General features: G+C 43.6%; 1 protein-coding gene across 2 annotated transcripts; it reads left to right on the forward strand.

The window, feature by feature from the left end:
- Positions 1-522: 522 nt before the first annotated feature.
- Positions 523-14,990, forward strand: pdpr (pyruvate dehydrogenase phosphatase regulatory subunit). 2 transcript variants are annotated; one of them, XM_056607606.1, is made up of 18 exons: positions 523-672; positions 1,326-1,577; positions 1,980-2,113; positions 4,235-4,316; positions 4,654-4,817; positions 5,274-5,395; positions 6,054-6,171; positions 6,694-6,843; positions 7,471-7,663; positions 8,226-8,350; positions 8,755-8,910; positions 10,184-10,317; positions 10,541-10,689; positions 11,023-11,135; positions 12,259-12,353; positions 12,774-12,863; positions 12,947-13,129; positions 13,913-14,990. In XM_056607606.1, the coding sequence occupies exons 2-18, from the start codon at positions 1,333-1,335 to the stop codon at positions 14,297-14,299; spliced, it is 2,640 nt and encodes an 879-aa protein (XP_056463581.1). In that variant the 5' UTR covers positions 523-672; positions 1,326-1,332; the 3' UTR covers positions 14,300-14,990. The 2 variants fall into 2 exon arrangements, with proteins under 2 accessions (XP_056463581.1, XP_056463580.1); XM_056607605.1 differs by having other exon boundaries at positions 1,329-1,577.
- Positions 14,991-15,303: the final 313 nt, after the last annotated feature.

Genomic DNA, 15,303 nt, shown 5'->3' on the forward strand with positions numbered 1-15,303 from the left:
GATCCCCCCCACCCCCATAAGTATTCTTTCAGGGAAGGGATTAGAAGGAGAGCCAGTAGCATTACAATCTAATTGTCATCCACAAGGCCCTGCCTGGCCTTGTGGATGACTCCGGTCGTTGGGTAGAAAGACAGGATAACCATCAAATAATTTAATTCAAAAGATCATTACCTACATTAGGTTTATTTACCTCCGAGGGACCACTTGTTACTTGAGGTGTAAGCTATACTCCAGACTCTTAATTATCCATATTTTTGTCGGAGTAATCTGAATTCAATAATATACAAATTATACAAGTGTAGAAAACATTTAGTAATATGTATTCATTTTTTTTTTTTTGGGTTAGGGTTAGGTAGTTAGTAGTACTACTACTAAATTCATGGGCTGGAGCAGCATCTAACTATATCACAATGATTCTATGCTGAGGGCAAAAGTTCAGTGAACGCTCAACTTAATAGGAATGCCAATTAACGTCAGATCTATTAGAGTTGACTTCAGTTCCCTTCAAGACCAGAAGTGGCGTTGGTGCGCCCTGAAGCTGAGCAGGCAACACAAGAAGAAGTAGAAGAGGATGGTTGTAAACAGCTAGCACATTAGCTTAGCTGTCAGAGCTGATGTTTTAAAGGTATTTTATCATTGTTCCACATATCCCATCTGAATTAAGTGGATAAGGTGAGCATACATTTAAAACAGATCGAGCACACAGTGATTAAAGTAACGTTTATGATTAAACACGTCTACTGTATAAACAATAACCTGAAGCTAACGTTGCTGTAAGCCTTGACCTGTGGCAACTGTGAGCAATACATTAGCCACGTACAAATAAGTCAAATGTAACTAACAAACTATCCAACAACGACCCAGAGCAGAGAGCCTCCGGGTTGACCCCCATTGTTCTGCTCAAGGTCGGAGGTCATTAGCAACGCTTGAGCTAAAGGCCTGCTAACTAGCACTAGCCCAGCTGGTATTTTCTAGTGATGCCATTAATAGGGCAACCTGTTAACTGTTGTTAAACCCTTGCTAGTGCTAGCCGGTTAACTGTTTAGATGTAGTTAAACCCCTTAATAGTGTAAGCTAGTTAGCTGTAGTTAACCATTAATAGTGTTAACTGGTAAGCTGAAATAAACAACGACTAGTGTTAACTGTAAAACCATTAAGTGTTAGCTGGATGGTAAGCTGCAGTCAAACCATCACTAGTGTTAGCTATAGTAGTAAACCTCATAAGCTGTACAGAGCTGTTGCTGTACTGGCATTCCATTGCCTCCCAAAAGCTGCCTGTTCTGTATATCACAACGCATAAAAATTACTAAACGTATGTGTGCCAGCAGGTCCATGCGTAACTGCGTGTGGGGCTGTAGGGGCTTGTCCCCTGCCATGCTCCCCAGGCTGCTGCAACTCCAGGGGGGAGCCTTTCATAGGGTTTCCAGCCATCGCAGGGCAGTCAGTGGGGACAGCCAGCCCCCACTGCCCAGCCAGGCCAAAGTGGTGATCTGTGGGGGGGGCATTGTGGGGACCTCCGTAGCCTATCACTTGGCTAAACTGGGCTGGAATGACATCCTACTGCTGGAGCAGGGACGGTGAGGTGATAGTTTATTTTTGTCATGCGAGATATATATCTATATCTATATCTATATATATATGGCTTGCCCAAATAGATTTCAATGTTCGAAATCTCGCCCAAAAAAATAAAGAAATAAAACAATCATAGTGTATATCTTTCCCTGCCTGAATCGTAGTCTGAGCGTTTATGAACAAACAGTTTTCTACAGTGTAACTTTATAGGACAGAAAGCAAAACCACAAAATCGCATAGGATTGCTGTGTTACGTCAGAGCTTCACTACAGCCTAAATGTCTCCGAAGGCATACAGCTTAATTTATAGTTATAGCTATGGTAATGATTATAGTTATGGTTGTAGTTATAGTTATTATTCCAATTGTGATTATGATTATATATGGTTAAGTTATGGTTATTACACAGGCTGGGAGCCGGGACCACCCGAATGTGTGCTGGTATCGTCAGCGTGGCTAAGGCCATCTCCATCGAGAGCCAAATGGCAGACTACTCCAACAGCCTTTACCAGCAGCTGGAGGAGGAGACTGGAGTCAACACAGGTACCTGTTATGATAGTGAGACACCCCGTTACCTTAAAAAAAAAAAAGTTAACAGGAAAACCAACCACCCTCTTCTGAGCTAGTCCCTGCCTACTTTCACTGTTCTTTCACTGTCACTCACTAATTAAGCTGCCTCCCACTACCATTAGATTTGAGAGGTATAGCCATAACATTTAATTGATGTTCCTGACATTTCTGCCAGTGCTAGTGACGGGTGGCTAACAGAGGGCAATTTCAATCTTATCCTACATTTCTAAAACCTTTTTGCGTTTGTTACAACTCCCACTGTCCAGGGGTAGCGAGGGAGGTAACGGATGTTAAAATTAACCGGGTTATGGGTGTAAATGAAGAAACTATTGGTGAGTGAAACAATAAAGGAATGACAACAGCAACGGATAAGGTTGAACATAGGTTTAATGGGGCCGATTACAAAAACAACAGTAACATACGACAAAACCAGCGGGCCTTGGTACTTGAGTGTTGCCAAAGAAAAGAACCCAACAAGCTAAGCTAACTGCTAATACAGCGGACCACACGTCCGCTAACCTAACTAAACTAAGCCAAAAGTACAGCGGGTAGCAACACTCCTAGCCTAGTGTTACTAACAAAGAAGAGCACTACGTGTAAATGTATAGAGGCCTCTGTCTTACCTGTCCCAAGGCAACCACAAAGACAAAAAAACATGGGGGAACTAACAAAGGGGGTCACAATTGGTGCAAGCAGGGGGAGAAAGGAAAACTAGGGGACAATATATGTATATCTCTTAGATATGTATATATCAAAATGCTCTAACCATGCCACAGCAAAACCAGTCCACAAACGGGACAAAAAGGAGAGAGGATAAGGGACAAGTTAAACTGGCTTTTATGCGTGTGGCAGGCCTCCCCTGGCTGGAAACTGATGAGGTGATTGGTGGAAGCTGGTTGGTAGAGGCGGGATGATGATGAGTTGTTAATGACTCGCACCTGCACATAAGAGGGGAAACAAGAAGGCAGCAACAAACAAACAGTGGCCGTAACAGCATTTCAAGAGATTTCACAGTTAATCCAAAATAAGTAGTTTCAAAGGGGACATATTATACCACAAGGTGTGAGTTTGATTAGCCTTACAAGCTGTTTCGAAAATCTGCCCTTATGACATCACTAGTGGGCGTGTCCACCTAGATCTGTGCTGGATAGATGATTTTCGAAACTGCTTGTAAGGCTAATCATAATCACAACTGGTGGTATAGGCCCCATCCACACAGAGCCGAAACGGGCGAAAACGATCCAGTTTCGTTTTAATGCGTCTCAGGAATATCTCCGTAAAGACGGAGTCATTGCGAAACCGCATCAAGCTGTAGAAACGCTGTAGTAAATATTCAAGGCGCTGGTTCTCCACAGAAAAAAGTGAAGCGCATCAAGCCTGCGCGCATACAGCCTGCGCGATGTACAAACATTCAGTCACGAGGAGATTCAACCTTTTAAATTGAGCAGAAATACTTTTTAATGTACAGTTAGTAATTCAATTTATCAAGGGGCTGTGTTTAAAGCTACAAAAATAATACAAATAAAAAAATAATAAAAAAAACGGGGCCATAATATGTCCCCTTTAAGGGTTTGCTTCTCCTTTAGTAACACCTCCGGTTACCCTAGTATACAGGCATGCTTATCAGCATGCCTGTATACACTCTGCACTATCTTTAATATCTGCATGTGTGTTTGGTCTGTCATGTGGTACTTTCTGTCCTATGTTGTTTATTGATGTCTTGCTGCAAACAAAATCGCCCTTAGGGGACAATAAAAAGCTTTAACTTAACTTAACTAGTAAAACCTCTTAACAACTCCCTGTTACCATAGTAACACCTCTTAACAACTCCCTGTTACCATAGTAACACCCCTTAACAACGCCCTGTGACCATTGCGACACCTTCTAAAACATCCATTAGTAAGACCTCTTAACAACACCCTGGTACCATAGTTACAACTCCCTCACACCCTGTTACCATAGCAACATATCTTAACAACAACCTGTTACCATAGTAACAACTCAACAACACCCTGTTACCATAGAAACATTTCCTTAACACCAATCAACATAAGTATACTCTACAGGGTAACCCTGATGTTTTGTGTCTTTCAGGTTATGTAAAGACCGGCTCTCTTTGCCTTGCTCAGAATCAAGACCGCTTCTTGTCTCTGAAGCGCCTGGCGTCGAGACTCAGGTAAGAAAGAAAAAATACATGGCAGGTATCCCAACTGACCTGATGAGGACTATTTGGACATGATCTCTGTCTCTCTGTTTCTGTCTGTCTGTCTGTCTATCTCTCTCTGTCTCTCTTTATTCAATTAAAATAAAATAAAAGTTTTATTGTCCTGAGAAATAGACATTTGCGTTGCCAAAGCAGGTGAACAATAAATAAAAAGGTTGGGTATATAGTATTATATAGGTATAAAACGCAATATTATAAAAATAACAGTATCTCCTATAAACAGATAACACAAAAATACATAGTATTTACAATATGGAGGATTTCTTTCTTTATCTCTCTCTCTCCCAAGGGTTATGGGCATTAACTGCAGCATTATAAAGCCAAAGGAGATTTCTAAGCTCCACTCTCTGGTGAACATCCATGACCTGGTGGGGGCGCTGCACCTCCCCGGAGACGCTGTCGTCTCCCCACCCGATGTCAACCGAGCCTTGGCTGTATCCGCTGCAGGACAAGGTCTGTCTGGGGCTCAAAAGGCTCCGTCTGATTGGTTGATCCGCTGGCAGTGACTAGTTGGGCTGAAGTAAACTAAGCAAATCGATTTCAATATTATTTATACATTTGTTTTTTAAATAAAGACATATTGTCCATAGAAACTGTGGATCCAGCTTTGCTAGGAGAGTTTTGCCCCTGATTGGTCTTGAGGCTCGAGACAATGTGAATCTATCCACTCTAGCTCCAGCATTAGGCTTACAGCTACATTCAGCTCCATCAAGGATCACCATTGACCACCAGGTCCGGGACTTTTTGACCCAGACCGGACCTAAAAAGACTGCTGTCCCACAGAATCCCACCCCGAGTCCCATATTTATTAATTTTATTTTCTTTGCTAAAATCATGATACAAGTATTATTCATATATTTTTAGATGAGTTTCTTACTTAAGTGTGTGTGTGTGTGTGTGTGTGTACAGGCGTTCAGATTCTGGAGAGGACCACTGTTCAGCAGGTCCTGGTGGAGAAAGGTCACGTGACCGCAGTGGAGACGGACCGCGGCCCAATCAGCTGTGAATACTTTGTCAACTGTGCGGGACAGGTGAGCTTCTCATGAGGTTATAATGTGATACTTGAGGTTCTACTGAAGTCCTAGTCTGACATGTTTAGTGTAGTTCTCGTCCGATAGCTTCTAGCTGGGTTTTAGTGTGACAGGGTACGTTCTAGTGATGTTCTTAGAAACGTCGGTTTCTAATGAGATTCTTGTGTAACAGGTGAGGTTTGCATGTGGTTCCATGGTGACAGGTGAGGTTGTAGTGTGACAGATTGTACTCTTGACAGGTCGTATAAGGACAAGTGAGGTTGTAGTGTGACATTTGCTAGACGGACATGTTCTTCTTTGACAGGTTCCAGTGCGACAGGTTCTTGTCTGAAAGGTTATACTGTTAATGGAGTCTTTAAGGGAACATTTTTGGGAGGAGATCGATAGCAGTTTTGGAATAATAATAATATAAATATAAAAAAATAAAATAATAAAGCCTGAGAAGATCATAAACTGCCTTGCAGCACTTACCTAATAATATCTAGTCATTTTTGTGCAATTTATTTCATATGAATAATTAAATATAGTAGTTTAATTAAAATAACATGTATAATATATAATATATCTATCCATATTATATAGGGTTAGGTTTAGGGTTAACCTTAACCCATATACTGTATATAATATTGTATACTATATATGCTTAAATGTGTTCCAGTGGGGATATGAGCTGGGCCAGGCCAGTGAGGTGAAGGTTTCCATTCCTCTTCATGGTTGTGAACATTTCTACCTCCTCAGCAAGCCTCTGAAGCAGCCGCTCCCATCCAACACACCAGGTCTCTTACATCATACGCACCCTCCCCTCTCACTTCTATCTCTCTGTCTCTCTCTCTCTCTCTCTGCTTCTCTGTCTCTCCGTCTTTTTATGACTAGTGGTAATGGATCCATGTCTCTCTGTCTCCCTCTGTTTCTATATCTGTTTCTCTGGTGGTAATGGATCTATGTCTCTCTGTCTCTATGTCTGTCTGTTTCTCTGGTGGTGATGGATCTATGTCTCTCTGTCTCGCTCTGTCTCTATGTCTTGTTTGTTTCTCTAGTGTTTATGGATCTATGTCTCTCTGTGTCCCTAGTGGTGATGGATCTATGTCTCTCTGTGTCCCTAGTGATGATGGATCTATGTCTCTCTGTGTCCCTAGTGGTGATGGCTCTATGTCTCTCTGTGTCCCTAGTGGTGATGGATCTATGTCTCTCTGTGTCCCTAGTGGTGATGGCTCTATGTCTCTCTGTGTCCCTAGTGGTGATGGATCTATGTCTCTCTGTGTCCCTACTAATGGTTCTATGTCTCTCTGTGTCCCTAGTGGTGATGGATATGGACGGGAGGATCTATGTGCGTCCCTGGCAGGGAGGCGTTCTCTCGGGGGGTTTTGAGAAGAATCCTAAACCGATCTTCACGGAGGGACGGAACCAGCTGGAGGTCCAGAACATGCAGGAGGATTGGGACCACTTCGGTACAGCACATGAGCTCATCACACCTCTGACCTCTACACTAGGAAGAGATCACTGTACTCTACACTGGGAGCTGACCTCTGACCTCTACACTAGGAACAGATCACTGTACTCTACACTGGGAGCTGACCTCTGACCTCTACACTAGGAACAGATCACTGTACTCTACACTGGGAGCTGACCTCTGACCTCTACACTAGGAACAGATCACTGTACTCTACACTGGGAGCTGACCTCTGACCTCTACACTAGGAACAGATCACTGTACTCTACACTGGGAGCTGACCTCTACACTAGGAACAGATCACTGTACTCTACACTGGGAGCTGACCTCTGACCTCTACACTTGGAACAGATCACTGTACTCTACACTGGGAGCTGACCTCTACACTAGGAACAGATCACTGTACTCTACACTGGGAGCTGACCTCTACACTAGGAACAGATCACTACACTAGCATTTGACCTCTGACCTTTACACTAGGGGAGATGTCTAACCTTTGACCTCTACACTAGTTGCTGACCTCTGACCTTTACCTCAGGGCTCCTTTAGGGGTGCTATTGCGTATGTAAATGTGCTATTGTATTGATACAGGGTGGTTTATTATAACCCCTCCTCCTCCCACTAGAACCCATGCTAAGTGCATTGCTGAGGCGGATGCCACAGCTGGAGTCAGAAGAGATCCAGCAGCTGGTCAACTGTCCAGAGTCCTTCACCCCAGACATGCGCTGCCTGATGGGGGAGACCCCCGGGGTGCACGGTTACTTCGTCCTGGCTGGTATGAACTCCTCTGGCCTGGCACTGGCTGGGGGCGCGGGCAGGTAACACCTCCTTATTTACCCCCTCGCATCCTAGTTTATAACCAAACACGTCCTGGCTTATTACGCTAGTCACACATCCTATTGATTACTTAACACAGTTATTCATAAACATATCCTAGTTTGATACTCTAGTTACACATCCTAGTTTATAACCAAACACGTCCTAGCTTATTACGCTAGTCACACAGCCTATTGATTACTTAACGCAGATCTTTTATAAACATATCCTAGTTTAACACTCCAGTAACACATCCTTTTTTATTACCAAACACGTCCTGGCTTATTACTCTAGTCACACATCCTATTGATGACTTAACACAGTTATTTATAAACATATCCTGTTTGATACTCTAGTAACACATCCTAGTTTATTACTCAACACATCCTTGTTTATTACTCTTGTAACACATCCTAGTTTACAACTCTAGTTACATATCCCAGTTTATTACTAAACATATCCTAGTTTCTTACTCTAGTTACGCTTCCTAGTTTATAACTAATAAGCACATTTAGAAGAGCGAATGGGGTATGGTTCTAATATGACCTTTATTAATCTTTCCAGGTACCTTGCAGAGTGGATGGTGTACGGCTACCCTACAGCTAACGTGTGGCCCCTGGACATTAAGAGGTTTGGCAATCTGCAGAGCAGTCGCACCTTCCTCAGACATCGGGTGATGGAGGTCATGCGTGAGTCTCGTCCTCTTCTTCCTCTAGAATACTCTGGGAGACTATATTAACTCTAAAATACTATGGGAGACTTTACTACTCTACAATACTCTGAAAGACTCTATAAGACTTTGGGAGACTATATTGGGGGGATTTTTAATACCGTGAACACCGTGAACAAGTGAACACTTGTTCACTAGCTTGTGTTTTTCTTACTTTATTGATCCCTTGAGCATTCCCAAGGGATCAATAAAGTGTCTATCTTATCTTATCTTGTTCAGTTCACTTTGTGTGTGAAGGTGGTACGACCCAACTATAGTCTCAACCTACCTGTCTCTCTGTCTGTCTGTCTCTCTGTCTGTCTGTCTGTCTGTCTGTCTGTCTGTCTGTCTGTCTGTCTGTCTGTCTGTCTGTCTGTCTGTCAGCCCTTCTGTATGAGCTGAAGGTTCCCCGCTGGGACTACCAGACGGGGCGCCAGCTGAGGACCAGTCCTCTGTATGACCGGCTGGACACCCAGGGGGCGCGCTGGATGGAGAAGCACGGCTTCGAGAGACCAAAGTACTTTGTCCCTGCCGGGAAAGGTAAAGCACTTCCTCCCAGCTCTATAGCACCAGGTGCATTGTTTCCCCCAGCACTGTAGGGTTAAGGCCTTAACAACAGTAGGGCCCCGCCTTGACTACCCATGTGTAAAAGAAATGTGTTTGAATATATATATTATCATACAATAACAAAGTACAAAACTCTCGTAGGGAATGAAAACATACTACCATCAAGTACAAAACATAACGATAAATAATGCATCGGTAATACTGTTCAAAACAATAGTCGTGCCATAAAGCTTTTTGAATGGAATTGAAACGCCGGCATCAAGTGGTTGTTTATATTATTGCGAACTGAAACCCTCACTGAAGACCCCTTCACCCCCCCCCTCCTCCTTGACCACCTTGACTAAGACATTTTCTGGGGGGAACACTAACCTCATCCTATCTCTATAACACCCCCTCCCACTGTAGCTCTGTACCTCCTCGTGTTGCTTTATAGAACCTGCTCCTATCTCTATAACACCCCCTCCCACTGTAGCTCTGTACCTCCTCGTGTTGCTTTATAGAACCTGCTCCTAGCTCTGCATCACCTTCTCCTCAAACTTCTATAACAGCTCCTCCTCCTGTAGCTCTAGAGCAGATCCTTCTTTGCTCTATATTAGTGATCGACCGATATATCGATATTTGCGTTTTTTACGTGTATCGGCATCGGCCGATTTTTATTTTATTTATTTTTTATTTTATTTTTGGAGTGATTTACTACGGTGGCGCATTGCATTCACATCACAAAATCAGGTTATATCGTAATTATGACAAAGATCTCATAATTATGAGAAAATATCTCATAATTACGAGATCTTTATTTCCTGAATACTTTTATGTTTGCTATAGCTTTCTGCTAAATCTTAAATACATTGCAATTTCTAAAAAGCTTTTTTAACTTTGCCTTTATTTTCTATTTTAATACTAAAATGCCTTTTTAACTTTTATTTTTTTGCATATGTTTTTCTTTTACTTACCTATTATTTTATTTAATTGTATGACAATGTTTATATGTGAAGCACTTTGAGTCTAACTTGTGTATGAAAAGTGCTATATAAATAAAGTTGCCTTGCCTAATTACGAGATAATTATCTCATAATTACGAGGTCTTTATGTCACAATTACGAGATAATTATCTAGTAAACTCAAACTGTAGCTCAACAGCAGCAACGCGACGCTTTATCTCACTAGCATTTCCACCTCGATGAAACCAGGAAGCCTGACCTGTGTCCGTGTGTGCATGTGTGTGTGTTTGTGTCTATGTGTGTAGATCTGCTGTCTCTGGACCACAGTAAGACCTTCTATAAACCCGACTGGTTTGACCTGGTGGGGTCAGAGGTCAAGTGCTGTAAGGAGGCAGTCTGTGTCATCGACATGTCCTCCTTCACCAAGTTTGAGCTGACGGTGAGAACGCTGTAACTCCTCCTTCACCACATCCTCCCTTAATCTATACCTCCCCCACTACCCTCTACCTCCTTAACAACCTCCTGCTCTTTGATTTAAACCTCCTCCTTTACCACCTTCTCCTCTACCCTCTTCCTTTTCCTCCACCCGATACCTCCTCCTCTCACCTCCCCTGAGAGAGAGAGAGAGAGAGAGATTAATTAGTGTCTATGTGTGTGTGTAGTCCACAGGGGACCAGGCCCTGGACTACCTCCAGTTCCTGTGTGCCAACGACGTGGACGTCCCCGTGGGTCACATGGTCCACACTGGCATGCTGAACGAGAGGGGAGGCTACGAGAACGACTGCAGCGTGGTGCGCCTCAGCAAAAACAGGTAGGACCTGTTATAGTACTTAGAAAACTACTCATTATCCCCTACCTCATTAATATAATGAGGATAATGGCTACTTTTAAACTATATCACGCAAGTAAACAAATAAAGATATATAAGTACTGAGTACACAAGTCAGTATAGGTGGTACAGATATATCTTCTATTCTGGTATAAAAGTACTCATTATCCCCTTCTTCATTAATGAAATGAAGATAATGACTACTAACACACAAATAAATAGAAACATCTCAATGAAAATAAATCAGTACTTCTACTTATACATCTTGTCTTTATTCTAGAGTCGTGGAATCAACTGACTGCTTGTGTTCCTCAGCTTCTTCGTCATCTCCCCGAGTGACCAGCAGGTCCACTGCTGGTCCTGGATGAAGAAACACATGCCCAACGACCCACAGCTCCACCTAGAGGACGTGTCCTGGAAGTACACCGGTCAGTCTAGATCACTGCCAAATCTTTTTTTTTTGTTTTGTTTTAAACTTGATAATATCTTAAATGATCTTCAACATAGCCATTTTGAAGACAACATAGCCATGGTGTGCCATTTTATCATGATCACGGAAATATGGCTAAGACGTAATGTGGAGAAAGCTGGAGTTAAATTCTTGTCTCTGCCATCCAGTTGGTGAACATTCCACTCTGCTCAGGTCCCGTTCTTTGCGTGCCTGTTAGTATACTCTTTAACTTCTCAATGAAGGGACACCGGTGGTGAGGTGTGTGTGGTTATCTGTAGCTCTATCTGGGCGGTGGTTGTTATTGATTGTGTCGACAAAGACAGGGTGTGTGTGGATGGGTGAAGCTCTTTCCGACCAGCGGTTAAGTTGTATGTTCAAGTCCAAGGGCGGGTTATGGTTCCCTTTGTGTAGTATGTGGCACATTTCGTACACAACAATGGTCATTATACTGCTCATACACAACAACTGTACTTATAAAGTATCACAAAGTTGCCGTGGGTCGTAAACATTGTGATGACATACCCCCTCCTCCATAGAGCTCCCAGCCAAAAACATGTTTTTTATTTATCTCATTGTGTTTGAATTCCGGCTGAAACAGGGGATTCACAAACACTTTAATGAGAACATGTTGCGACTATGGTAGGATATAAGTAAAATACACGCCCTTGGATGGCATTGTTCTCTCGGACCATTTTATTTTTTCTTTAAAGGAGCTGCCCGAGTATGTGTGAGAAATACTGCTTTAGATTGGTGGCTGGCATAGGTACGAAACAATCATATCAAGAAATCAAGAACACAACAAGAACAAAATATATTAACACATAATTGACTCATATTTAACAAATATTTAACATTTCATCACACAGATTAGTTCCTGAAGTAATGATTCGCTGAACTTTGAACTTTGATCTCTTATTCCCATTTCCTTATCAATTGGAGGATTGTTTTATTAAGGTGGTACTTTACATGTCTATATTGTGCAATAATTATTATTCGTTGATTCTTTCAATCATTTTGACGTTTATCAGTAATTTCACTGTTATTTGTTAGTAACCCATTATATTGCATGGGCTGCACTCACTTCATGCTCTGTCCTTCAGCTCTCAATCTGATTGGTCCCCGGGCCACAGACATCCTGGCTGAGCTGTCCTACGTTTCCATGACGCCTGATCACTTTCCCTCCATGTTCTGCAAGGTATAGATGACCATAGATAACCATAGACCTCCTACGTGTTTTGAAAGGTATAGATTACCATAGACTACCATTGACATCCAAACCTATGTTATAATATATAAGGCTAATAGTAGCCCATGTTTTCTGTCAAATTTAATGCAGATGACGTGAATTGACGTCATATTGTAAAAAGGTAATTTGTTGGTAGAGGTGGTGTGGGTTTCTTTAAAAGATTGCTAACTCTTGCTGCATTATGAATTAATATTATTATTTTGAGAATAATATTATCGTATAATAATCATTATTACTATATTAACCATCATTATTTATTCATATTATTATTATTTTATAATATTCAAGTATTATCATTGTTACTATAGTAATCATTATTAACCACCATAAACATAATGTATGTAATGGATATTAATTGTGTGTGTGTAGGAAATGAGCGTGGGCTACGCCAACGGGATCAGAGTGATGAGTATGACGCACACCGGGGAACCAGGCTTCATGCTCTACATCCCCATTGAGGTAAATAAATATATATACTTTACATATATATTCACACACACAGACACCGTCTGGAGCTTCATCCCTCGGCCTCTCTCCCCCAGTATGCGCTCCATGTCTACAACGAGGTCATGTCGGTGGGCCAGAAGTACGGCGTGCGTAACGCCGGCTACTACGCCCTGAGGAGCCTCCGCATCGAGAAGTTCTTCGCCTTCTGGGGTCAGGACCTGGACTCCTTCACCACGCCCCTGGAGTGCGGCCGCGAGTTCAGAGTCAAGCTCGACTCGGTGAGACTCCTTACTTGTGGCCCGGTCACCACCGTCATATCATAGTCACCGTGGTTACTCTCTGTTCCACACTATCCTACAATAGCCACCACGATGACTGCCTGGTCACCACCATCTTATTATTGTTACCATGGTTAAGGCCTCACTACCATCACATTAAAGTCACCAAAGCTATCGCCAGGAAACCACCATCATATTATTTTTAACGTGGTTAGGGCCTGGGCCACGCAATCATATTATAGTCTCCATGGTTACGGCCTGGTCGCCACCGTCATGTCATAGTCCCCACCATCATTTAATAGTCACCATGGTTACTCTCTGATCCACACTCTCCTATTATAGTCACCCTGATTACTGCCTGTTCACCCCCCTCTTATCATAGTCACCACCATCATGTCATAGTCACCAAGGCTATCGCCAGGAAACCGCCATCTTATTATTGTCACCATGGTTACGTCCTGTGCCACACCATCATAATATAGTTCCAACGGTTACTGTCTGGTCACAAAAGTTTACAGCCTGGTCCGCACCCTCATATTATAGTCACCATGGTAACCGTGAAGTCTACACCAGCATATTATAGTCACCATGGTAACCGGGTATTCCACACCCTCGTATTATAGTCACCATGGTAACCGTGTAGTCCACACCCTCGTATTATAGTCACCATGGTAACCGTGTAGTCCACACCCTCATATTCTAGTCACCATGGTAACCGTGTAGTCCACACCATCATACACCCGTCCCCCTGGTTACCAGTGTCCCGTCTCAACCCCCCTCCAGGACATGGACTTCGTGGGGCGCGAGGCGCTGCTGCGGCAGCGGCAGGAGGGCGTGGCGCGACGCTTCGTGATGCTGGTGCTGGAGGAGCACGACACGGAGCTGGACCTGTGGCCCTGGTGGGGGGAGCCCATCCTCCGGAACAAGGAGATGGTGGGCGCCACCACCTCCAGCGCCTACAGCTACACCCTGGAGCGCCACGTGTGCCTGGGCTTCGTGGAGACCCCCGGGGGCCTGGCCGCAGACTTTGTGACCCGCGGGGACTACGAGGTGGACATCGCCGGGCAGCTGTACGCCGCCAAGGCCAAGCTCTACCCCTTCAGCTCCCTGCTCAGCCAGCAGCGCCGCCGCAAGGACCAGCTGGACCTGGGCACCTTGACCACCGAGTAACCCACGGCAGGAAGGGACCTCACAGCTCCCACCGAGCCCACTCCTCTGTCCCTGGCTACTATCCCCCCCCCCCCTAACCCCCACCCCCCGATGTGCAATATGAAGCAGACTCATTTCACACTCCAAAACCGTCACTACACACCCATCGCCATCATCATCTCCGCCATCGCACACTTAAACCAGTCTGCAACTGGTTAATCTGGGGGCTGCTCGGTATAATCACAGTCTGCTACTGGTTATACTGGGAGCTGCCTATAATGATCAGACATTACCTAAATGTGCCTTGCTCAATGGGGTATTAGAGTTTGACTCTCCTCCACTGTATTGTATATTTTATATATTGACAAACCTGTCCCTTCTTTCTCGCTATTTGTCCTTTCTCTCTGATACCCCGTTTTCTGTCCGCTCTCTCTAATACCCCACTCTGTCCTCTCTCTCTGATACCCCACCATCTTTCCTCTCCGATACCCCATTATCTGTCCTTCCTCTGATACCCCGTTATCTGCCCCGTCTCTCAAATACCCCACTCTGTCCTCTCTCTCTGATACCCCACCATCTGGATTATCTGTGCATGTTTTTCAGAAAAGTGTTATGTTTGCTGTACCCAAAATGAAATACAGGTGAGACCCTGTGATCTTAAAGACGTATGTAATATAAAAGTATCTTCAAGCACTTGCCAGACTAGTTTCTTCATAACACCAGACTAGCTCCTAATTTAAACACCAGATTAGCTCCTAGTTTCAACACCAACCCAGACCAGATCCTAGTGAACACCAGACTAGCTCCTTGTTTAAACACCGAACCCAGACTAGCTCCTAGTAAACACCGAACCCAACTAGCTCCTAGTGAAAACCAACCCAGACTAGCTCCCAGTGAACGCCTGCTGGTACCTCAGGTGGTTCCCATGGATTAAATTAAGGTTTCATCTTTCATCAAGGAACTGGCAGCTAAACAGTATCAACAGTGAGAGCATAAGGAATTGACCTATGACGGGAGATTTAATA

This window comes from Gadus chalcogrammus, chromosome 14 (assembly GCF_026213295.1).
Source record: "Gadus chalcogrammus isolate NIFS_2021 chromosome 14, NIFS_Gcha_1.0, whole genome shotgun sequence".
Taxonomy (NCBI): Eukaryota; Metazoa; Chordata; class Actinopteri; order Gadiformes; family Gadidae; genus Gadus; species Gadus chalcogrammus.